Source organism: Anguilla anguilla, chromosome 10, assembly GCF_013347855.1.
Source record: "Anguilla anguilla isolate fAngAng1 chromosome 10, fAngAng1.pri, whole genome shotgun sequence".
NCBI classification, from domain to species: domain Eukaryota; kingdom Metazoa; phylum Chordata; class Actinopteri; order Anguilliformes; family Anguillidae; genus Anguilla; species Anguilla anguilla.
In genome coordinates this window covers 14,802,013-14,825,959 of record NC_049210.1, presented here as the reverse complement: position 1 = coordinate 14,825,959, position 23,947 = coordinate 14,802,013, and the positions used below count along the sequence as shown (strand labels likewise).

At 40.6% G+C, this 23,947-nt stretch overlaps 3 protein-coding genes across 4 annotated transcripts; 2 read left to right on the top strand and 1 right to left on the bottom strand.

Annotated features, from left to right (window-relative positions):
• Positions 1 to 1,463: 1,463 nt before the first annotated feature.
• LOC118207001 (calcium release-activated calcium channel protein 1-like) lies at positions 1,464 to 6,257 on the top strand. Its single transcript, XM_035380245.1, has 2 exons — positions 1,464 to 1,849; positions 4,704 to 6,257. The coding sequence occupies exons 1-2, from the start codon at positions 1,736 to 1,738 to the stop codon at positions 5,268 to 5,270; spliced, it is 681 nt and encodes a 226-aa protein (XP_035236136.1). The 5' UTR covers positions 1,464 to 1,735; the 3' UTR covers positions 5,271 to 6,257.
• A 2,088-nt stretch (positions 6,258 to 8,345) lies between these two features.
• On the bottom strand, positions 8,346 to 11,556 carry morn3 (MORN repeat containing 3). The gene is made up of 5 exons (XM_035380244.1): positions 11,014 to 11,556; positions 9,907 to 10,064; positions 9,509 to 9,668; positions 8,966 to 9,150; positions 8,346 to 8,494 (listed from the first exon to the last, which is right to left on the bottom strand). Exons 1-5 carry the CDS (start codon positions 11,153 to 11,155, stop codon positions 8,417 to 8,419), a joined length of 723 nt encoding a protein of 240 aa, XP_035236135.1. The 5' UTR covers positions 11,156 to 11,556; the 3' UTR covers positions 8,346 to 8,416.
• A 1,662-nt stretch (positions 11,557 to 13,218) lies between these two features.
• On the top strand, positions 13,219 to 21,096 carry tmem120b (transmembrane protein 120B). 2 transcript variants are annotated; one of them, XM_035380242.1, is made up of 12 exons: positions 13,219 to 13,441; positions 15,041 to 15,159; positions 15,311 to 15,427; positions 15,576 to 15,635; positions 16,164 to 16,259; positions 16,385 to 16,474; positions 16,795 to 16,860; positions 17,040 to 17,101; positions 17,615 to 17,707; positions 18,329 to 18,393; positions 18,897 to 18,965; positions 19,383 to 21,096. In XM_035380242.1, exons 1-12 carry the CDS (start codon positions 13,379 to 13,381, stop codon positions 19,497 to 19,499), a joined length of 1,017 nt encoding a protein of 338 aa, XP_035236133.1. In that variant the 5' UTR covers positions 13,219 to 13,378; the 3' UTR covers positions 19,500 to 21,096. The 2 variants fall into 2 exon arrangements, with proteins under 2 accessions (XP_035236133.1, XP_035236134.1); XM_035380243.1 differs by lacking the exon at positions 13,219 to 13,441 and adding an exon at positions 13,617 to 13,834.
• Positions 21,097 to 23,947: the final 2,851 nt, after the last annotated feature.

Here is a 23,947-nt window from a genome sequence, read left to right as displayed (position 1 = left end):
ATATCATTGTGGTTGAAAACAAAGTGGATTATTCTGTGGTTAAAATCAGTACATGTTAATACTCAGATGATTAAGCAGATTAATATGAATCAATCACACAGTTGTGCTTAATCTTTATTATTCTAATGTTTTGCCATTTGTAAAGGCAGAAGACTTGTTCTTGGTTTTAAGGTTTAACGACAAAATAGAACTTGCCCAGTGGTGTTCACTTGGACATCAATGCTGTTACATGCCTGAGCTTGGTGAAAACAATCAGCCATTTATTTTATGCATAGTAGACACACACATGCAACACAAATCAGCAGACAGACCAACACCACACAGGCAGCTCACTCTCTGGTTCTTACTTAATTTATGCTCGGCAAAGGAGTAACTGACACCACATCAGACAAAATGTTTAGTAAACAAATCACAAGAAACACCCTGGATACACCCAATGCTTATATCATTCTGCTTGTTCTGACTTGGTAAAACATAAATGGAATTCAGAGTCCCTGCAAAAGATCCTTTCAGTTGTTCGTGCCTAAAATGTCAGCAAACAGATCTGTGTCTTTTTTTCTTACGGATTTGTGAAAATTGTAAATATTATATTTAATGCAGTAAAAGCATAATGAAAAAATGCATGCTAACTGGTGTTCTTTGCAGTGAATATCAGTATTCAGTTTCTTGTTAGTGGGCACACTACTGGTAAATGAGCAAGCCAATTTCTCACTAATGCCAGCCAACTGCAAGCCCTGCTGGACTTATACTTTGCTAGATTTAGATTATGACATGAAGCTGTCAGTTTAGTGAGAAACATATTAGACATCTGCTCCCAGTTCTAAAAGAAAAAATGTCATAAATTGTTTGCAACAATTTTACAAATTCTAAGGGATTTTAAAAAATAAAATAAAAACATTTAATCATATTTCTGTGGTTTTCCAGGATGCTAATATCACCAGCTCCTGCTCCAGAGACTGAAAGAACTCTCAACCATTAACTTACGACAGTGATTTAGTTGTTATCCCACTATATCAATGAATCTCTTTAACTAAACAGGAGCACAAGGAATAGCAACAATTGGTACAGTGTGTTTCAGTGCTCTTTGGTTCATGGACTGTTTGTCACTGTTTGTTTGTCACATGATTATGAGGAAATTACAATCTTACAATTGCTTCACTGGCTTATCACCATTCAGTGGGTTCACTTCAGCAACTACAGTGAACAAAAAATGGAAATGACAATATAAAGTCAATAGGGTTTGTATAAAAAGCTACAGGACAGCAAATCTCCTGGAACAGTGTTGGTTATTTGTATGTACTATATGTGCATACAAATATGCACATATAGTACTGTTAAAACGCATGCTTATAAATAATATCTCTTGCCTCGTTAAAAAAGACAAATCTTTTGGCCACCTCCAAAATGAACATGCGAATACTTACCACTGCGGGCGTTGTGCCTGAGGTGAAGTGCCTATATCTCTGAACCGCGTTGACTTGTGGGTAACATAGAGTGCAGTTTCCTGAGAAAGCAGGGAACTGTGCTCGATGTTAATAAGTTGTCGACATTTTATTTTTTTTCTTTTGTTACACTTCTCTTTGAAGCAGTGAATCAGTTAAGGCTGTCGATCTCATGATTCCAGACCACTTGTCATTCTTTAGTGACGCTTCCAAACGGAACTTATTCTCGCAAAACAAATCGGACGGTTTGCAGTCAACAAAGTTACCAACTAGTTCCACTGTACTTCAGCGTAATGAGTCTTAACGAGCATTCGCTGCAGGCCCTGTCGTGGAGAAAGCTGTACTTGAGCAGAGCTAAGTTGAAGGCTTCTAGTCGGACATCGGCTCTTCTCTCGGGCTTCGCCATGGTGAGTATCCTTTGGGGGCGACGGTATGATTGTTGAACTGGAAAAGCTGGATAGTGGTTCGCTTGCTCGTTTAGGAAAACTCTTTGGATTTGGTTTTTCTGTCGCAATTTTAAGTCTACTGACTGACTTGCGAGTACATTTGCGGTGTGCTATTTGAACACGTGTAAGAAGTACGATCAGTTTTAAAGATAGCTGACACATTGAAGACTGCTTTAATTATGGGTTGACAAGGATTTCGCACCAGCTGTTACTCGGGGTAATGGAAATCCACTTGTATTGCTCTGCACTATAACAAAGCGGTTGGTATCATTGACAAAGATTGACCTACGTGTCTTGGCAACTTTAACAAAAATCCAAAACTTTTCACTTTGCATCAAGTCCAGTGCTGTAAAAGTGCTGAACGTATCAGCTGTTCAAGGAACGCAAGACAGCTCTCTTCAGACGGCCACTGGTTGCATACGAGGTCAGAACTCTGCAACGTTGTTGCTATCTGTCTTAAAAGCTATGTAAAATTTGGCACACAAATCAACAGCATAATGTAGAAGTCTTGTCATTGCAGTAAATATATTCTGGGCTAGAGCTGCCCGCGCTGGTTCTTGCATATATTGGCACTGATCTCGTGGTGTTAAGATATTTCATTTGCATGAAAGATCTTAACACCACAAGATCACCGGATTCCATACTTTTTTCAAGAATGTAAATGTTTTTTAAAGAGCGTTCTTTTTCATTCAGTGTCAGCTCCAGGCGAAATTAAACTCAGAATCTGTAAATGTGCCAATAGTGATTTTGAATAAGCATTTGCAATACAAACAAGGAATTACTTTGTAGTGTATCTGAATCTGATTACATTTTACACCCCTGCCTTGGTCAGTAATGCTGCTTTTGGGTTGATAAAGAATTTCGTTATGACCTGTGTGGATTCATTTTATGTTCACATGGTAGACTAATTTTTGAAACACGACTAGCCGTTCTATATACATTATCCATAGTTAGCCTACATTGTCCAATTCCAAGGCATATGCAATAACTGTATAATCGAGACCCGGAAGAAAAAAGTTTATAATTGTTTTTTGACATAATAGAAGGGTCTTGGAAAACAAAAACATATGGCACTGGAATTATTTTCAAAAATATTTATTTTATTTTGATCAAATGTTCCTTGGAGTGTAGGTTTCAGCATCATAGCATGTGGTTCTTGATATAAAGACTTGTCCCCTTCAGGTTTAAAAAAAAAAAAAAAAGGATTTCCAGGTCTTAGGAGGATATAGCTGTCCTGGATTTTTTCTAGTCGTGACCAACCCATGGTCTAGGGCTGTTTTTCATGGTTTTGACTAGGCCCTGTGTGTAGGCAAACCGTAATGCTACAGCACACAAATACATTCTATATGATCATGTGCTGCCCCAACAGTTTGGGGAAGGCCCTTTCCTGTCTCAGTATGGCAATGCGAGCGAGGGCCATATAGAAATGGTGTTGTCAAGAATGGAGTGGAAGAACTTGACTGGCCTGCACAGAGCCCTGACTTCAACCCCATCCAATATCTTTGGCATCAACTGGAAAGTCAGCTGCAAGCCAGGCCTAATTTCCTAATCAGTGCTCGACCTCGCTCTTCTGGCTCTTCTGGCTGAATGGAAGCAAATCCCTGCAGCAATGCTCCAATGTCTAGTATAAAGCCTTCCCAGAAGAGTGGGGGTTGTCATAGCAGCGAAGGGTGGACCAACTCCATATTAATGCCCATAATTTTGGATGAGATGTTGGATATCAGGTGCCCACATACTTTTGGCCTGGTAGCGTATGTGCATTATAACTGCACCACTGTATAACCCTGGTTATGCATGGACACGCTACAGCTCACAGTTGAGCTCTATTTGTGGAGTGTCCCCAAGAGTCAGTTTTTTTCCTGTGCTCACTTGAAGTGTTTGTTCTTAACTTCAGCCAGTTCCTTTTTTGCAGTGTCATTCATTTAATGTATCATTCATAATTTGTTTTTTCAGTTGTCTGCTGGTTTTTTGATGTTACGGTTGTTGATGTCTTTGAATGACCCTTACAGCACACATCTGTGATATAGAGATGGTATAGTGTGGACATTTGGTTAGGACCGTCAACAATAAATGAAGGCTTACCATACACTCCTTTGCCTGTTGCATTCTCCTTGTTTTCTTAATGTTTTTCAGCTTAATGTAAATGTTACTGGCGAAAAGGGTGTGCATGGTGTAATTAAGTGAAGAACAGCACAGGAGTAAATTCACAGATGAAAGTAAACACTTGCACAGAGTTGGGACTGGAACCCTGCTTCTGCAGCATTAAGTGCCAATTAAGTCTGTTTTTTTTTCAAAATCTAGTTGAGCTGTAGAGAAGTGATGAAACCCCTGCTTTTCATACAAAGTGCAGTAATATATAATAAAATGAATGAATTGAGGAAAGCATTGGGCCTAATGCCATTGTTTCTGATATCCTGATTGCAAACTGGGAGGAAAGATAAACTTTGTTTTTATCATTTGGATGATAAAGGTGGTCAATGTCACAGATTTCTGTGGTCATTCATCTGTAATGAACTCCATTACAGTAGTGTCTCCAAACGCACCTCGTATAAAAAAAATCCATTATTGACTGAGTTGACATTTGGTGGCGGCCGTGCTGATATTGTAGGGGATGTTTTTGTCAAATCAACTGCATGTAATGTACACTGTTGCCACTGACTGGTGGAAATTTCAGTAGACATTATATACAATGAGTCATTATTATTGTGTGCTTTTCGCAACCTACTTAACCACTTCCTCTGACCCACTTGTCTTCCCACTGCGGTCCATTGAAAAGCCTCTATTGCCCTGAAGATGCTTTCCTGCCTTGTTCCAGGTGGCGATGGTGGAGGTGCAGCTGGAGCCTGAACACGAGTATCCTGCGGGGCTCCTGATTGCCTTCAGCGCCTGCACCACCATCCTAGTGGCCGTGCACCTCTTCGCCCTGATGATCAGCACCTGCATCCTGCCCAACATCGAGGCCGTCAGCAACGTGCACAACCTCAACTCGGTGAAGGAGTCCCCCCACGAGCGCATGCACCGCCACATCGAGCTGGCCTGGGCCTTCTCCACCGTCATCGGCACGCTGCTCTTCCTGGCCGAGGTGGTGCTGCTCTGCTGGGTCAAGTTCCTGCCGCTCAAGCGGCTGGCGAGCCAGAACAATGGCACCACCACCATCAGCGCCGGGCAGGCGGCGGCCATCGCCTCCACCTCCATCATGGTGCCCTTCGCCCTGGTCTTCATCGTGTTCGCCGTGCACTTTTACCGCTCGCTCGTCAGCCATAAAACAGACCGTCAGTTCCAGGAACTGGCGGAGCTGTCTAACATAACCAGACTCCAGAACCAGCTAGACCACAGAGCAGAGGCGGCAGCTCTGCAGTCTCCCGCCTCTCATTTCCCATGATGACTAGTCATCATGGAAAAATAATTAGTTTGAGCCATTTTTTGACTACTGTAAAAAGTTTTTTTTTCTCAAAGCATGGACATAATATAAAGAAAGTTTTATTTAAATAGGTCATTTTTACAAATGTAAAGATTTCTGCTGCTGTTTGGAGAACTTTTTTCATATTTATGTATTTCTGTCTTCAAAAGCAGGCTAAACAGGATCAGCATAAAAATCACTGCCTGATGCATACATTGAGTTAAAACAATCCTAAGCTTAAGTTGGTTTTCCAAGCTGTACCCCATTTCCACCGACTCTCTGAATGTCTGCAAGCTCAAATGCAAGAGCAACAGGTTACATTAAGATTTTTAAGTTTAAATGTTAAAATATTTATAATGTCCAAAATATGAAGGGTGTTTTAGTGTTTAAAATGCAGTTGAATAGTACATACTATTTAACCATGAGCTTTTCCCTGTCATCATTGTTTTAATTCAGAATCAAGCAGAAATGCTGTCAAAAATGGTATCAGAACTATCTTGATTTAATGGGCACATTTAAATCCCAAAATTACAATTATTGTTCATTATTTGGAATTGGTGGCTATAACTATAATTTGAAAGCTTCTGATTAGAAGGTGGATAAATGTACATTAATTCTTTTTATCCTATAGACTAAAAATAAGGCCAATGGGGGGAAAGTCCTAAGAAAATTTCAAAATGGAGTCCCACAAAGTTTGGGAGTTAGTATTTTACCATGTTATATTGGTACATCTGGGTATCCTAAGAAGAGAGGTTTTATCTCACTGTTCATTTTTCACTGGAAAAATGCTGTTTGTTTCTGTCTTCTGGAAGAGTGAAATACTGTACATGCTATGACAAGCTGCCCCTACATGACTTCCTGTGTCGAAGGTGTCTGTCAACTTGCCTCTGCCTTTGCGTGTATATGAGTCAATGAAAACCTTTTTTTTTTTTTTTTTGCACACACATGATAAACATCTTTGAAAATAAACCTGAAATTTGTTATGAATTTTAATTAAAACTTATAATCTTGCTGAGCCTGCTTTGAGAGGAGTTTGCAGAGAATTACATAATCAGACCTTGGTTTCGAATTCAGTAATAGTCCGGTTTCTTTAGCTTTCTTCCCATTTATGTGAACTCGGACTCCTTGAAGGAGGAAGTGATATGTATGTGCACAGTTGTGTTTTGGTTTTTGTAACATTAGATTTATATATAATGTTTCCCAAACAGGTTGCTGGTCTTCAGCAATTTGATGATGACGCACATTTTATTTTCTTTACAGGCTCCAAAAATGTACTGTCATCATCATCACAGTCCATAGTTCAGAATTCAGTGCTGATGTTACAATCAGCAAAACAAGCCCTCTACAAAATGAAGATTGTTTTCACTACTGTCTTGGAACTACCAGTATTTTGCTAGTTATACAGACTGCCAGCCCAGCCCTAAGCCCCCCCCCCCTACTTAGCTAGCATTTCTGAGACCTGACAATGATGGTAATTTGTTCTTGTAAACGTCAGATTGTTACATGGAGAAAAAGTGCAGCGCATTTGTTCTTGTAAAATTCAGATTGTTACATAGTGGAAAAAGTGAATGACAAATTTAGTTTGCTTTACTTGTGATACTTTTGAACACTTAAAATTGTAAGGGCAAAGTAAAATCAAGAAAATAGTTGCATGACCCTGAAAAGTAATTTTTCCAGTTTGTATAAAATTCTTGACAACAATTTTGTGAACATCTTTACCTAGCTAGCTAAAATGAATTATCTTTGTTATGATTATATACAGACCCGCCGTCCTCCAATTGTGTATTCTGGTTGATAGAAAAGTTCAAATTATTTTTTACATTGTTTGTTCTGTACAAATAATGCAACAAACTTGACAGACATCCCTTGGTTTTGATGGTTTTGTGGCTTCCCCTGCAGATTGCTGTGCTGTTCTATTACTATAAGGGAGTTTTCAAACTATAATACAAATAATATACAAAATGTAATACAAATCAAAGAAGTAACCATTCATAGTCTAATATCCATATAAAACCAAACTGCATGCTATAACGATCTTAAAGTAAAAGCAATGGCTCTATAGTATGTTATGGGATACATTGCTCATATCAGTATTTGACTACAGTATTGTCATTATTGGCACATCACTATCCATAATTTGTGCATCCTCCATTAATATTATACATTTACGGCACAGCAGTATTACCCCTGTATAATACATGGCTATTATACCTCAGCTGCACTGCAATATTATTTTATCAGTACATATTAAAGTGTAATTGCTACGGATATGAATGCAGCTGTAGTTAGCTGGTTAGCATTAGCAGTCTGCCTCTTTTGCAGTCAGTATAGTTGGCTGACTTCCCTGTAATATTTACCAGCCAAGCAGTAAATAGTATAGTTAACAGATTGGTTCGTAACCAATATTAGTTTCATCGTGTTAGATAGTATGTTAATTGCTGACAAGCTGCTTTGCTATTGCTGTTTTTGAGTTGGCAAAGGTGGGAAATCCAGGTTCTGTACGTAAAAGTCCTTCCCAGTATTTCATTCCATCCACTTGGATTTGCTAATCAGCACAATTCTTCAGCCAGGAGGTAGAACTTAGTGAACTCTAGTGAGTTTATGGGTTGAAGAGACGCATGGTAGGAGTTTTACTTTCTGACCCTGGAGTTTCCACCTCTGCTTGCCCTGTAGGGTGATGTTGTCGACGGCCGAGCTGCACTGGGACGTCTTGGCTTTGCCACGGAGTTCCCCCTCCTCCTCCAGGCCCTGGAAAATACCCTAAAAGTCTTTCCAAAGGTTTAAGTCTCCTTTGGTAGTCAGATAAGTAATATTGCCCATTGCCACAAAATAATTTCAATGCTCTATGAATAAAATGATGGTGTTTATACCTTTCACATATGGTCATGATATGTAAATTGTATAAATCATGCTCATAATACTAATTTTTCACCTTATATGCTATTGCTTGCTACATTCACCCTTGAAGTGGAGTGACCAATGTAGCAGAACCAGCATAGTATATTATGGCATCTGATCCCCTGTTAACAGAAGGATATAAGAGGCACACACAGGAAGTTCCTGGTATGGTCCGCCAAGAAAGCAGTCTCAATCTTCTTTATTTATTGATTATTTATTTAGCTATTGTCCTAGTCTCCCAAAGATGCATTGTCTTTCAGACAATTCTGTGCTTCCATCAGAACAGAATGAACATCCTCCAGGTAAACCTTGGAAAGAAGAAAATAATTCATTAATTTGGTGTAGTGTAGTGTACAACATTACCTGTATTTTACAAGGTAATCTTAAGCATTTTGCTAAATGAATATGAAAATTAGAAAAATTGTGCCAGCTAAGAGCTGCTGTCACAGGTGTACAATTAAGAGGAATAAGTGTCCTTCCTCTTAATCGTACAGTTATTCAGCCCTTTCTCAGTACATTTCTTTCTGATTGTCATATTTTTCAAGTTGCATAATAATCTAACTTCCTGAACTGTGATGACTTGCACTCAACATTTCCTGCTTTGAGCAGACAGACATGGATTGCTACACTTCTTTATATCAATTTGAAATGCTGTCAGAGCACTGGAACTTCACTGGCTGTAGATATGGGCTATCAAGTGTGCTGAAAAAACCCACTTCCTTGGGTTTTCTATCAGAGTAGCATGTTGGGGCAGAAGGCAGTTATAACGCTGTATGTACCTTTGGAATGGGGTAGGTTGTTGGCTTTGAGGCTTCCTTTCTCCCAGAGTCTAGCAGTATTCCACACTTGGCAATGTCCTGTGCCCACACCCCTTCGTAAAGCTGACCTTTGTCTGGGAAAAAGAACTTCCCTGGGCCATGCTTCTTCCCATCCTTCCAGGTGCCTTCATACCTGTGACCTCCAGCTTGAGCAGAAGTGAGCAGAACTCTACCACAAGGAAATCTAATACATACTCAACATTCTTAAATTCAAAAATTAAACAGTCATCAGTGTGTTACTGGCATCCAAATTAGAGCAAGGAAATAGTTTTTCACTAGTCTGGCCACTAGGTTTATTGTGCAATACATCGACAACATGTTTTTGTGCTGTCATTAATAATCCTTGTACTTAAGGCGTATCAAAACCCTGAACTGTACATTTCCATTTTAATGCCTTGTCATGAAGACACTGCTTTCAAACACTGACTCTACTTTTGCAATGACTTGTGCAGCTGAGAAACTCACAAAACAGGGCAAGTACTATGCAGAATAAGTGTTTCTTACCAAGCCATAAAATTCCCTGGCCATTGTGGTTATTTTCCAGCCACTCCCCTTCATATATGTCTCCATTCTCATAATACATCCTGCCCCAACCACTCCTCTTGCCATTGCACCACTCCCCCTCATAATAGACGGATTCACTGTAAAAGTAAGTTCCATTTCCCTGGGAAAATACATATGCATTACAAACCTGTTACTCAAACATGAGGGAAAACTGCGCTTCCAAAATTGATTCTGTCTAATTTCCAGTTTTTAACATATGTATGATTTTCATTTCTTGGATAAGATGAAAGATTTCTTACAGAATTAATAATACATGGCAAGGCAGTAGCTTTGTGCGTAAGATGTATTTTACAAAATCATTTAAAAGCACTATGCTAAATTGCAGCCATGGTTCTTACGTCCTTCTTGTTGTTTTTCCATCCTCCTGAGTAAACCTTTGTGTATTCTTCAGATCCAGGTAGTTTCACACTGAATGTCCCAAAACCATTGCGTTTTCCGTATTTCCACTCGCCATCATAAATGGCTCCAGTCTTTTTGTAAACTTCGGTACCTTTTCCTATTTAAAAATGAAAACAATATTGACATGATTCATGGTCTCCGGTTCAGTCTATCACTGAGATGAGAGGGAAGAACAACACTGAAGAAATTCAGATGGTAAAAATACCTTTGGTCTTATTTTTGAAGTGTAAAGTATCTTTTTTTTATTAATTTGACTTATCCGCTTGTAAATACGCTTCTCTTGTTTGTCCAATATATTGCACTGACAACATGTGTCTCCAACAGCCATATGACATTTCCCACAATAATTAACGTACAAGTTAGGTGGAAAATAGTAATTGTATGGTGTATAATATAGCTGAGCGTCTCTAACGTACACCACCTGTCCTATATAACAATCAAATAATTGTATCTATCTTGCAGACTGCAGATTGAGGCAGCGGAAGGGCATCAGCTATTTTAAAGTGTTATTTAAAGTGCCCAACTCATCTTCTCATTGGTTGTCAAGAATAGCCTGGAACAGGGTCCTAAACAGGATTACAGAGCTAGCTGGATAACTGCAATGAATAAAACCCGGGGCGATCCCAAATCTGGAATTGAAGCAAAAGGAGCTGTTCCAAGTTTTACTCAGTGCAGTTATTCAAGTAACTCAGTAATCCTGCTTCGTAAAATACCCCACCGCAGTGTCTTAGCCGCAAAGGGCCAGTGTGGGTGCAGGTTTTTGTTCCCAGCACAACCACATCTGATTCAATGAATTAACTAACCATGGATCCATTCCTTAATAAGTAGAATGGGGCGTCTTAGGTCTGGAGTAAAAGAAAAACCTGCACCTACACCATCCCTTTTCGGATAAGATTCGACACCCCTGTACTAGAAGTTCACGGGTAAACCCACTGTTCTCCATTAAATATCTGAGCAAAATAGTGTCCCTTCCATTGCTGTCCAACAACGAGCTAATTATAGATTTATAATTAATCACATTTAGTCGAAAATTTCCGTTACGTTACCGTGTTTCTTGTCGTTCAGCCATTCTCCAGTGTATTTATCTCCGTTGGTCAAATAAATTGTGTGCCGCATGCCATTCTTCTGCGCCATTCGGTCCAATATTTTGTTTAGGGGTTCTTTCCCAGTTAATTTGAGGAACGGCATGATAGTCAAATTGTTGGTTAAAGACTACTGATTGTGGATAATACGTAGCCCTAGCCATGCAAAAAAAATTCCCGGCTACCTGACTGACTAGCGAAGTAGATAAGTTCGCTCACTAGTTGTAGACTTCTTGCTACCTGATGATCTTGAGCAGCAACCTACATCATCACAACACAGTTTGCCTGCCATCCACCAAGCATCAAGCCAGTGCAAATACCTCGAAATCCCAAATAAAAACGGCCAATATTTTTCTTGTTCGCTTAATGTATTTTTACTCCATTAGATAGTCAACAGGCTTGGCCCAAAAATACGACAATCTCTTAGTAACAAGCTATTGACGTCTGTATGCTCTACGCTGAGATTTCTGTTGCTTACTTTTTTGTGGGAACACAGAAACTGAGACCCACCGGAACTTGTTATTCTCTCAATTATTCATACACAGACCGGAACTTGAAATCGGAATGAAAAAGAAAACTGAAAGTTGTCTCTCCTGGCTACAGTGTTCTGACTTCTAAGCGTCTTTTCGGTACTATAGCAACCATTGAACTGTAGCAACAACAAAGAGCTTCTGTAAAGACTATGGCAGCAGCCTCCCAAACATATCCAGTAATGTGACGCTACTTACCGCCATAGACCACCGCGCATTGTCGTCTCGTAGTATTTTTTACCGAGGCAGCTCAAGCCGCGAGCTGTGTGCAGTCCTATTTTTATATTGTCTATGGTCCAGTCTGGTTTACAGTTCATGCTGTATTTCAAAATGCGTTCAATGAATGAATGAATGGATAACACATTTAAAATGTGTTGTATGGGTTAGTCATTTGTGGTTCCAGCGAGCTAAGTAATATGCCAGTTTGAACTCAACAGAGAACGTATTTTGTCCTGAAGAAAACTGGTTTATCAGACACGATAGGCTAACCTACTGGTGCCAGTTGTTCTAGGAATAAAAGTGAATTTGGTAGGAACGCAGTCAATTTTTAAAATAAATATTTCATTAATTGAATCTAGGAATCTCAGTAGAACCAACTACCAGAAAAAGGACATAGGCCTACAGTAAACAAAATTTGTGAGAATACAAAACTGAATCAGGACTGATTCAAGGTCAGTGGCGCAGATCATGTGCATCCTTCGCGCGTGCGTAGAAATAACATTTCCAATTTTATAATGACATACTAAGAAATAACAAAGTTTCGTAAACCCCACAAACACTTGACAACAATGTTTATAGAGCTGGTTTGGTGTTTTGGATCTATTCTGAGCATACCCAGTGATTATAATATGTGTACAATACAAGCTCAAAGAAATGCAACAGTGACATCAAGCGGTAGGCTAAAACGTAAAAGATTTAACTGATTTAGCCTTAAGGTCTACCTGAGTAGTTCATATCAGGTGCTTATGATAAACGATGCAATTGAGAGTGAGATAGTCAGCCCATCAGAGCATAAATCAAAATGAAACATTCACGTTTGTAATAATTTCCTTTCTATCGCAAACATGATAAAGATATGCCAGCAGTATAACGATAGCAAATAACATTTAATTAAATGGTGCACGGAATAAGCGATACAAGTGAAGATGAATGTTGTGTAGTGTAGAATCTATTTCTGTAAATTCCGCACATAGGTTTATACTTTTGCATCGTGCATATAATAATTATTTTAATTTTTATTGTTAATAATCAAATATTTTTATCTGAGAGAGAGAGAGAGAGAGAGAGAGAGAGAGAGATCACCGCACTTGCCATTGGTTATGGCTAAATAACCATACACATATTTTATTGGTTCAGACAGTGTTACTGGGGGGTATGTACCTGCGCCAAAGTGGTTCGAGACACAACGTCATGAAGAATTTAATTGCGTCGAGGTTTATTTAACTGCGATCATTTCAGATGAAGATCTGCGCATATTATTTGATATGTACAATGCCTGGACCTGGTAATAGCAGGAAACGATCAATGACAGTTCAGTGGAAACGATAGTTGTATTGACTAATCCACATGACATATAAATTTATGAACTGCGCACTACTTGCGCCAAATTGACGCTTGTGAATTACGTTAATATGGCGCGCATGCACAGTACCAGAGAGCAGAGAGCAGGGAGGAGGGAGTTAGAGAGGGGGGTTTGTAGATTGTGCTGGATAGAGTTGCTCTACCGTGTGCAGCTGTGGTGTACTGGCTGTGGGACTGTGTGAATGACAGAGAAGGGGAGAGCTCTATGAGATATAAAAATGTCACTACAAAGGTGCAAAACAGAATGGGAAGAAATTGACCAAGAATTTCAGCAGCTGCAGGTAGGTCACATTTAGGTGAAAATAATCGTATTGGCCTGCTTTTGTCAGAGAAGTTGAGGAGTTCTGTGGTTATCAGTGTTGTTTGTACTTTGTAGCCATCCTAGCTATCTACGTAACAGCTATCTAACAAACTAGCGTTTTAGATTGACTAGCTCTTGTATGAGTCATTGGTGGTTAGCATGTTTGCTAGCTAGCTACCGGTGACATGCATGTCTGAGCACTGCTGCAAGATAGATTGTTGAGTTAGCTTCCTATATCCTACTTCGGGCATACATCAACCTCTGGTTAGCTCTCTATCTAACCGGCTACAATGTCTTTTGTTTCAAATTAGCCAAAGGCCTGTAGCTAGCCTGCGACGGCTGAAGTTCCAACCACTTTCACTGCTAAGGCCAGGTAGTTGGTTTGTCAACATTTTTAGTGTCTAATCTTGCTAACGTTAATTTGTTTGATAGATTTGTTTTAGCTGGCTGAACTGAGAGTAGCCGAATTGCGTGGTAGCTGTATGAGGCTAGCTGAAGGTTCACTTGGGTTGACTTGGGTCAAATCAGTGTCCATGGTAGCTAACTGTTATTGGGTAAAAACTGAACGACAAAAAGGGTACAAAAGTCGAATGAACTTCATAATAATTTAACCAGAGGAGATGTCTAGTTGTTCCCTTGGTTATGTTACAATATGTTGCGTTACTTACGTTGCTGATGTATGCAAAGTTTAGCTGTCTAGTGTACTGCTCTTTAGTTACAGTAATAGTATGGGTAGCTAGCTAAATCGCGGTTCACTATTCTCCTAGTTAGACGGAATACATTTCTTATTGAATCACGATTTATCGGGGTTTTTTTTTTCATATGGTGACTTATGTTAAAAAATAAAAATAGATAATGAGTAGTCATGGCATACATTGTTGTTAAATCAATTGACATTGGGATAATTACCGCTGTGTATTCGTAATTATATTACGAATTTAATCGTGTATCGCGGTCTTCCTAACTTTGAAGGTTTGTTATAAGGTTTAGTGACACTTTAGCTTGATGTCCAGGCTTAATTATCGCGTAGTTCAAGTGGAACCTTGGCCAAGTTGCGATTTCGTGAATTTTGGAGAACAAGAAATATAAATAAACCCATTTGCTGTAAATGTAAAGTGAACAGCGGCATAATTATTGCATTGTTCTATTTCTGTTACATGTAATGTTCCTTTCTCTATAGTTTTTATTTAGTGTATTGTGCATAATTGAAACAGAATTTGCTTCGCTTTTAATGAGATGGCTAGGTGACCCGAGGGTTAACATTTTCTTGGGTCTAAATCACAGTACTGAACATTGAGCCAAATAGTCATGATCGCGCATCCCATTTGGGGCATTGCCTCAGTAAGGTTGTTATATACTACCACCTTATTGTCTTCTGCTAAGCAGATATTTATTTTTGTATCACAATGCAATACAATGTAGCGTTGTCATGAACAGCCAGCATGCAAGTAACATACGGACTGTAGACCTAGCACTCTGTGTCATTAGAGGAACTGTGCAGAAGCACATTCATTCAAGGATGGCTGCTGCACGTAGTTTGCATCCAAATGGTTGTTTCTTTCTTTCTTTCATGTCAAAGGAAATGCACAAAACCTACAGACAGAAGCTTGATGAACTTACCCAGCTTCAGATGATATGTAGCAGCTCCATCAGCAAACAGAAGAAGGGCCTACAAGACCTGAAGTTCAATCTACACAGGTGTGTATGCACAACTGCAGCCAGAGGAAACTGCCACACTGCTGGCCATGCTAGATAGCTGTCTAAACAATAATCTGATCAGCCATTTGGACATCATCTATTTTATACTACCTCTGTATTGAGCAAAACGATCTCTGTCCCCGTTCCCCAGGTGTGCAAAAGCAAAGGGTTCTAAAGAAATGGACCAGATAAAGGATATTCAGACACAAATCAAAGACAAGCAAAATGCCTTCTTTGATATGGAAGCTTATTTGCCAAAGAAGAACGGGTAAGTTCATGTGGTGCACATTGCTGTTCCTTTAAGCTTGAAAAATATTAGCAGTGTCATGTTTTCAGTGCTGAGTGAAAAGTGTTATCAACCACTTCCTTCATGTTTGCTTTTAAGGCCTGTGTTCTTATTTGCTGCTCTGTTTCAGGTTGTACTTAAGTTTGGTCCTTGGCAATGTGAATGTAACTCTTCTCAGCACCCAGGCAAAGTAAGTTTGATTAGTAACATTAATATGTTAAACGGTGGTCTGATGCTTGTTTTGCTGCCACTGGATAATACATTGTATTACATTTTAACATTTAGTAGACACTCATTCTTTCCCTGAATTTTATGCTACACTGTCGTCTGTAATGATGCTATCAAAGAGGGCGTTGTGCACACGTAGTGTGTGCTGCTCATTGCTTTACAATTTAGATTTGTTACAGTTCTACTTCACATTTTATTTATCGCAGTTTTACTTACCTTCAGGCTACTGTGGAAAATCTTTAATTTATTTTACATAAATAAAAATTCAACTGTACATACAATCTCAGTAAAATGCTATATAATGCTATATAGCACAGGAAAGCAGTGCTTTAGAAATACTATAGAACAATAAGCAACAATTGGCAAGGCTCTTTGGTGAATAAACATTCAGCATTCAAACACTAGATTTAGAGGAGAAAACTAAAAAAAAACATGGGCTTGCATTGTTCAGCTTTGCTTAATTGATGCTTTTGTTCCCCTCCACAAACAGATTTGCTTACAAAGATGAATATGAGAAGTTCAAGCTTTACATGACTATAATCCTGATGTTCGGTGCCATAACATGCTGGTTCCTGCTCAATTACCGGTGAGTTTCATCTGCCTTGGTGTGGGCGGGTTTAACATGCTTTCTTTTCACTTCACCAAATCAGTGTTTGCTGTCTGATTTTCAGTGACACACACATGAATGAGACATACAATTTGTTGTTTCAGAGTTACAGATGAACTCTTCAACTTTTTGCTGGTCTGGTACTACTGCACACTGACGATACGGGAGAGCATTCTCAGGAGCAATGGGTCCAGGTAAACAGTGGATATGGGTCATCTGCTTGTCTTGTGGTCGCGTATAGGTTTGGAATCGGCCAGAATAGAAAATGGCAATATTGCTTTGAGTGTAGCCATTTATGTAGCTTTTGTCCTAGTAAAATCCGCACTCTGTCCACCAAGGAACCCTGGATTTGTGTGTTTCAGATTTTTGATTTAGATTTTTAGATTTATTTATTTGCACTCATCATATAAAAATTGCAAAATAGAACAAATGCAATGTTTAAACGGATTTATAATTGCAGTCAAGCAAAGTTTCTGTTGAACTTGATACTGTTTCCTCTCTCATTTCCCTTTAGAATAAAAGGCTGGTGGGTTTTGCATCACTACGTCTCCACCTTTCTGTCAGGTGTAATGCTGACATGGTGAGTTGTGTATATCAAGCAGGTCGTTCCTTCACATTCAAGGCTTGGATATATTTCTGGAATGGTTTCAGCAGAGCCGCTTTATCCAGAGGTCACCAGCTCATGTGCTTTGTGTCGTGAGGAAACAAGTGAATGGGCTGACCCCTGGTGTTGGTCTCTCTTGTTTTGCCACTGGAAAGGCCCGAGGGGGAGATGTATCGGATGTTCCGAAATCAGTTCCTGGCCTTCTGTGTCTATCAAAGTAAGCTTCCAATAAAAACTGAAAAGTCACTGTGTTGTGTTTGCTGGTAGAGAGCTATATGCTGTAGGGGTGAGAGCCCCAGAGTCTTATTATTATTATTATTATAGGGGCGATATAGCTCAGGAGGTAAGAGCGGTTGTCTGGCAGTCGGAGGGTTGCTGGTTCAATCCCCCACCCTGGGCGTGTCGAAGTGTCCCTGAGCAAGACACCTAACCCCTAATTGCTCCCAACGAGCTGATTGGTACCTTGCATGACAGCCTTTCACCATTGGTGTGTGAATGGGTGAATGAGAGGCATCAATTGTAAAGCGCTATATAAATGCAGTCCATTTTTTCCTTTATTATGGGGGCTGCAAGTTTGGGTCCAAGCTTGACACTGCTGTTGAATCATCTAACAAGCCTCTGAACCTCTATCAAGCCAGAAAGCATTCAGCTTTAGGAATAGCTTGTCATTATGTTTAAATGTTTTGGCCATCTTCTTTAGGAGGACTAACTTGATTTCTTGCTTTTGAAGGTTTTGTACAGTTTCTCCAGTATTACTACCAAAGTGGCTGCCTCTACAGGTTACGAGCTTTAGGAGAAAGAAATCATCTCGACTTAACAGTGGGTAAGTTATTTTAATGTGACAGAAAAGTTCAGAAAGCCAACTGGTTTGCAGGCTGGCCAATGGCCTGAAAGTGATTCTGATTGTATGTGTTGTTTATCTTGACTGGGGAACAAGCTGTCACACTGTGGTTGAGCTGCTTTTTTTTGTTGTTGTTGTTGATGAATAATTCCTTTAAATCTGTTAATGGATTACAGTCAGTCACAGTGAGAGTACATGGGTTCATCTGCAATGCAGATGGGTTTCTGATGGAGTTGTTCAAGCATTCAACACCAGTGGGGGCAACAGCCAATCATTTTTGTTCACATGCTTGACAAATTAGCATTGGAGGTTTCCGGCTAGATTTGGTGGTTTGGAAACCTCGTTGGTGCCAAGGATGGAAAATGGCTTTTTTTTTCTTGTGTGTCTTCTCTTAATTACTGGGGACCTTGGATATGTAGCTTTCCAGTAAAGATTAGTTGGTACTCTGAGCAAAGAAGGGTTTCTGTTAAAAAGAGTCATAAGATACCGGCATTCTGGGACCACAAATAGGCTGTCCTGTTTGTGTTGTGATGTCATTAAGCGGACTGGTCGGAGTGCTCGTTTAACATTGTTCTCTGTTGTATTTGGTGATTTATTTTTCAGAGGGATTTCAGTCTTGGATGTGGAGAGGGCTCACGTTCCTCCTCCCCTTCCTCTTCTTTGGCCACGTAAGTGCAGGCACTCGGACGTCAGAAGTGATATCGGGTAACCTTTGTGACTGTCGGTCTGTGGGCGGGGTTCCAGCAGCCAAAGTGCAGAGCAGTAACGCTGAGCAGGTGTCGGCCCGGAGGAACGGTCCGGCGCCGACCTCTGAACAGTGGTGGTGTGATCGCACCCGCCGAGTGGTTGTGCAGACAGACCCTCCCGTACCGCAGCGCAGCCATTCACCTTTAAGCCCGGGACAGTTCCACCACATTGCACGGTGAACAGGGCTAAAAGGGCATGTTTCAGTTTCGTACTTGTTGCCTAGCACAAACCAGGGCCACAGTGAAAGCAGCTGGTTTGATGGGCATATCTCATTACCTGTGTCTGAGGTCTATTGTGTTCTGATTAGTGGAGGGAGGAGTGCTGGTGTTCCTAATAGCTGCAAGCCAGCCAGTCTGGAAGCAGTATCCAGGGGGTTCTTTTGCTTCTCGTTTAATTAAAACGCTCTTGGTTTTTTTTGTGGCAGTTCTGGCAGTTGTATAATGCAGTGACGCTATTTGGGCTGTCCAGACATGAGGACTGCAAGGAGTGGCAGGTGAGCATTGAGCTCTGCTCTTTTAATATGTGATTTCACTATTCCATTTGTCCCTTGACCCTGATGTGTAAATCACCTTCTACCCTGGTTTGACAGATTTGATGGCTGGATTTGAAGTGTCCGTTAATTCTACCCATGTCTGCATTTGTATGACAGATGTACGACCTCAGCTGTGTAAATGTCCTTAATCCATCTTGTAGCATGTTAATGATTCATTTCAACGGTTAGTGACTTAAAACCTCGGTCAACATTTGCAGACGGTGACAGTTTCTGCTTATTACACAGAGAACACAAGCCATTGGTGTCCCAAGGTTATGGGGGGGGGGGGATGAATCATGGCTCGCTCATTTAAAACTTGCTGTCTAGGCGATTGGGGGTAATTGCTTCTTCTCTCGTGTGACGGGGGGCGTATTTCAGGTGTTCATGCTGGCCCTGACGTTCCTCGTACTCTTCCTGGGAAACTTCCTCACGACGCTGAAAGTCGTTCACCAGAAGGTCCAGAAAAACAAAGGGGAAATGCAGAAGGAGGAATAGGAAGTAAGGAAGAGAGGGACGAAGAAACCCCTGATTTTCAGGTGGGCCGGTGAAGAGGAGGGAGTCGAGCGTCACAGCTGTTGGGCTCTTTCTGTCCGGTGATTCCAGGAAGGAGAGAGAACCTCTCCGTGCGATCTTGGTGACTTTGCTGGACCCCTTCGCTGTTTGATCAAGGCCATTCTGAGTTTCCTTCGTTTCCGGTGGATGACCTGTGTAGTTTTGTATTTGTTTCCCCGTGCGCATCCAGTTCCAGAGGGAATCGCATAACCACGGAACCACTGCAAACCCTGGAGGCCTCAAGTCGTACTGTCGCGGGCATATGAACAGTTTTTTGTTTTGTTTTTTTAATTTTTATTTCCAACGGATTTTGGTTTGTGTGTGTGAGTGCATTGTGTATGTATGGGGGAGCCTGCTCTCTCAAACTTTATGCAATACAGAAATAGAATAAATAAATTCAGAAATGCAATGTAAGACATAAATATATATTAAAAAAAACAAATATAATGTACAGATAGGCATAGAGTAGATATGCTGTCACAATACTGCCCTTTGATCAAAGTGCATGCATCACATTGCAGGCTAGACTGCTGCTCACTTGTGTCTAATTGTAAATTCTTTCTGTTCCTTGACTTTATATTTGTGAAATGTCTTACAGATTCTAGAAAAAATGTTCAGAAACTTCAGACATTTAAACAAAAATGAGGTTTTTTTTTTTATTTTCTGTTTTTTATAAACCTGCTTAAAAAAAGATGTCACGGTAAGAGGTATAATAGCTGTGAAAGTCTAACCTGCATTGGTTATCAGTTCACACTTGCTTTAAATGTCTGCAGTAATTTGGCTGCTAAACCTGCTGAGATCTCTGGATTAATGTGACTATCTACGTAGTTCAGCAGACGACGTGCCAAAGCCGTGACTACGTTGCCCATGGATTCTAACCCTGAACGAAATGGCAGTAAAATGAGGCACGATTGGACACAGAGGTGTTCATTAGGTAGCAGCGGCAGTGCATTACAGAGGTCCTAACATTAGAACACGGTGTTCAGCTTTGTCCGTTGCCTTGTAATTCAAGTGATTAAAAAAAAGAAAAAGGAAGAAGTTCTGTTTACAAACAGCTGCTGCATTACCTGTCACTGTTGAATGTGTAGTGGTCTCCCCTTCCATTTCACCCACAAGCCATCCATGATGGGAGCAAAGCCTTGTGTTCCGGTTTCATTATTCTGCAATAATGCAGAAACTGCCGTTTGATTAACAAAAGCATTTTATCCATAATTCACTGACAAAGTATACGGTTTATTTGTAACATGGCCGCCTCAACGCACAACAGGTTGTTTTCCTACCCTTTCCCCGAAAGTATGATGATACTGTATCCATTGTGTTGTGTTCAGTTTTGTGTGTTCATATAGCACGGGATCTCTTTGGTGTCAGAACCTTGGCTTACCCTGTGGAACGGCAGTGGCCCATGCATGATCATTGTCTTCCTAGCCGCAATAGAGCCGGGATGAACATTTTGTTCAGTGATGAAAGCATTTCTGTTGTGTTTTTCAGACTCAATCAGTGTACATTGCCATAAAATTATTAAAACTGATCTGCTGAAATACTTTCAAATCCTTTTTTATTTCTTACTCAACAGCTCTGAGAGGAAGGAGGCTGTATGGGGGAGGGGGGGGTGGCTGAAGAGGGTATGCAATTGCATGGTGTCGCCACTTGATGGTGCTCATATAATGATTTCCTTGTATGAGGGTGGTGCTTAAAATCTATGGCATCTAAAGTGCAGGTGAAAAGGAAAATCATTTACTCAGCCCTTTTCCTGGCTGAGAAATCTCAGTACCCTTTTCCTTTGTGCCTGCGTGTCCTAACTGGTTGTAACCTTCCTGAGTAGACTGTGATGAATTATTCAGTCCCGTACACCGTGCACCCTCCACTCTGCATCAACTCGCAACGGTATAAATATCCCTTGTTAAATTTAGGACAGTGCTGGGTGCAGAGAGAGCCCTTGTGAGCCAACTGTGCTGTTACACCCCTGTTGCTTTATCTGACTTCACCAGCATATCATTTCCTTGATTCTAGGAATAGGAATAGGCCACTGTTCTGTATGAAATGGCTCCTACTATATAGACCGCGCTGCAAACTGGACCTTTCAGTTAGCGTGGCAAAGAAGGGTGTATGTATGTATGCGTGTATACAGTGAGCTTCATAATGTTGGGGACAAAGACAATATTTCTTTGTTGATTTGGCTCTACTCCACAATTTTAGATTTGTAATCAGAAACTTCACGTGGTTAAAGTGCAGATTCTCAGCTTTTATTAAATGGTAGTTTTATACATTTTAGCCTCACCGTGTAGAAATTACAGCAGTTTTGATACATATCCCCCCATTTCAGGGCACCATAATTTTTGCGACATAGTAATGTTATGTGAATGAAAGTGGTCATGTTTAGTACTTTGTTGCATATCCTGGTCCTGCAATGACTGCTTGAAATCTGTGGCCCATAAACATCACCAGGTCCTGAGTATCCTCTCCTGTGATGCTCTGCTAGGCCTGTACTGAAACCAGATCCTGGTTGTTTTGGGGACAAGTTGCAATCATTTATCTTGCTGTAGGATGATGCGCACTCCAATGTGTTTGGAGGCATTTGGTTGAACTTGAGCAGATAAGATGCTTCTTACACTTCAGAATTAATCCTGCTGCTGTTATCAGCAGCTACATCATTAATGAAGAAAAGTGAGCCAGTGCCTGTGGCAGCCTGACATTCACAAACCATAACTACCCCACCACCATGTTTCACAGATAAGGCTGCTTTCGATCTCTGGCTGTTCCTTTTGACCTCCACAATCATCAATGAGTCAATTTGTCCACAAGACCTTTTTCCAGAACTCTGCAGGCTCTTTTTAGGTACTTTCAGTATTGTAACCTGGCCATCCTGTTTTAGCGGCTAACTAGGGGTTTGCAACATCCCAACAATTTTCACTAAATATGTAGGTATATGTGTGTGTGTGTGTGTGTGTGTGTGTGTGTAATATGTATATATACATACAAACGAGTGACAACTCAAAAAGAAAAACTAACATAAAGTGTCTTAGTATTGTGTTAGGCCACCACTAGCCAGCCAAACAGCTTCAATGCGCCTTGGCCTAGATTCTACACGTGTCTGGAACTCTACTAGAGGGATGGAACACCATTCTTCCAAAAGATATTCCCTCACTTTGTGTTTTGATGATGGTTGTGGAGAGCGCTGTCTAACACGTCAGTCCAAAATCTCCCATAGGTGTTCAATTGAGATCTGGTGACTGCAAAGACCATAGCATATGATTCACATCATTTTCATACTCATCAAACCATTGAGTGACCCCTCATGCCCTGTGGATGAGGGCATTGTCATCCCGGAAGAGACCACTCCCATCAGGATTGAAATGTTTCATCGTAGGATAAAGGTAATCACTCAGAATAATTTTGCATTGATTTCCAGGGACCCTTCCCGCTAAGGGGACAAGTGGATCCAAAACACCCCAGGAGAAAGCCCCCCACAGCATAACAGAGCCACCTGACCCCCCTCACTGTAGGGGTAAAGCATTTAGGCCTGTACTGTTCTCTTGGTGTACGCCAAACACGCACTCGCCCACTTGTCATGAATATGGTGAAGGATGACTCATCTGACCATATCACTTTTTTTCCACCAGTGCCTACAGTTTTTGGACGGAGCACAGTGGGTAAGGAACTGGGCTTGTAACCGAAAGGTCGCAGGTTCGATTCCCGGGTAGGACACTGCTGTTGTACCCTTGAGCAAGGTACTTAACCGAAATTGCTTCAGTATATATCCAGCTGTATAAATGGATACAATGTATAAAAAAAAAATGCTATGTAAAAGTTGTGTGAGTCGCTCTGGATAAGAGCGTCTGCTAAATGCCTGTAATGTAATGTAATGAACCACTGACCTCTCAAATGTGAAGTCGTCTTTGTAATGAGGGGTTTATGCACTGCAACCCTACTATAATATCCCTCTCTATGTAGTTGTTGACAGACTGTTCTTGCTGACACAGTCTGATCACGTCCTGCATTGACAATCTCAGTCACTTGAGAGTTGCCCTTCTGTTTTTTCGCACTTATGCACGGTCATCGGATGTGGGCTTCCAACCGCAATTTCTGACCCTATTTATTGATGTGCAGACTGTCAGCTTTAATTTAAGGATATTACCATCCATATCAAGTGATCCGTGTCAGAATTGCAGCCCTTTTCAATACATAGTTCCCCATTTCAAGGTTGCAAAAGTAATGGGACAATTGACTGCTCAGCTATTTCTTGGCGAGCTGTGTGTCTTTGAATCATTAGCTCATGCACAAGAAAGCTAACAAAAGGTCTTGAGTCGATTCGGGGTGTGGAATTAGCATAAAATTCCACTTTGGCTTTTGATAAATAATCTAGAACAACCACTGTTAACACAGTCCTGCCT

Bases quoted from the DNA above. Each gene is read 5' to 3' on its own strand.
- LOC118207001 (XM_035380245.1), top strand. From the start codon at position 1,736: ATGAGTCTTAACGAGCATTCGCTGCAGGCCCTGTCGTGGAGAAAGCTG. The intron at 1,850-4,703 runs GTGAGTATCCTT...GCCTTGTTCCAG, and splicing joins TTCTCTCGGGCTTCGCCATG to GTGGCGATGGTGGAGGTGCA.
- tmem120b (XM_035380242.1), top strand. From the start codon at position 13,379: ATGTCACTACAAAGGTGCAAAACAGAATGGGAAGAAATTGACCAAGAA. The intron at 15,160-15,310 runs GTGTGTATGCAC...CCCGTTCCCCAG, and splicing joins CTGAAGTTCAATCTACACAG to GTGTGCAAAAGCAAAGGGTT. The intron at 17,102-17,614 runs GTAAGCTTCCAA...TTGCTTTTGAAG, and splicing joins GGCCTTCTGTGTCTATCAAA to GTTTTGTACAGTTTCTCCAG.
- morn3 (XM_035380244.1), bottom strand. From the start codon at position 11,155: ATGCCGTTCCTCAAATTAACTGGGAAAGAACCCCTAAACAAAATATTG. The intron at 9,669-9,906 runs GTAAGAACCATG...GTATTTTCCCAG, and splicing joins GGAAAAACAACAAGAAGGAC to GGAAATGGAACTTACTTTTA. The intron at 9,151-9,508 runs GTAAGAAACACT...CTTCTGCTCAAG, and splicing joins CCAGGGAATTTTATGGCTTG to CTGGAGGTCACAGGTATGAA.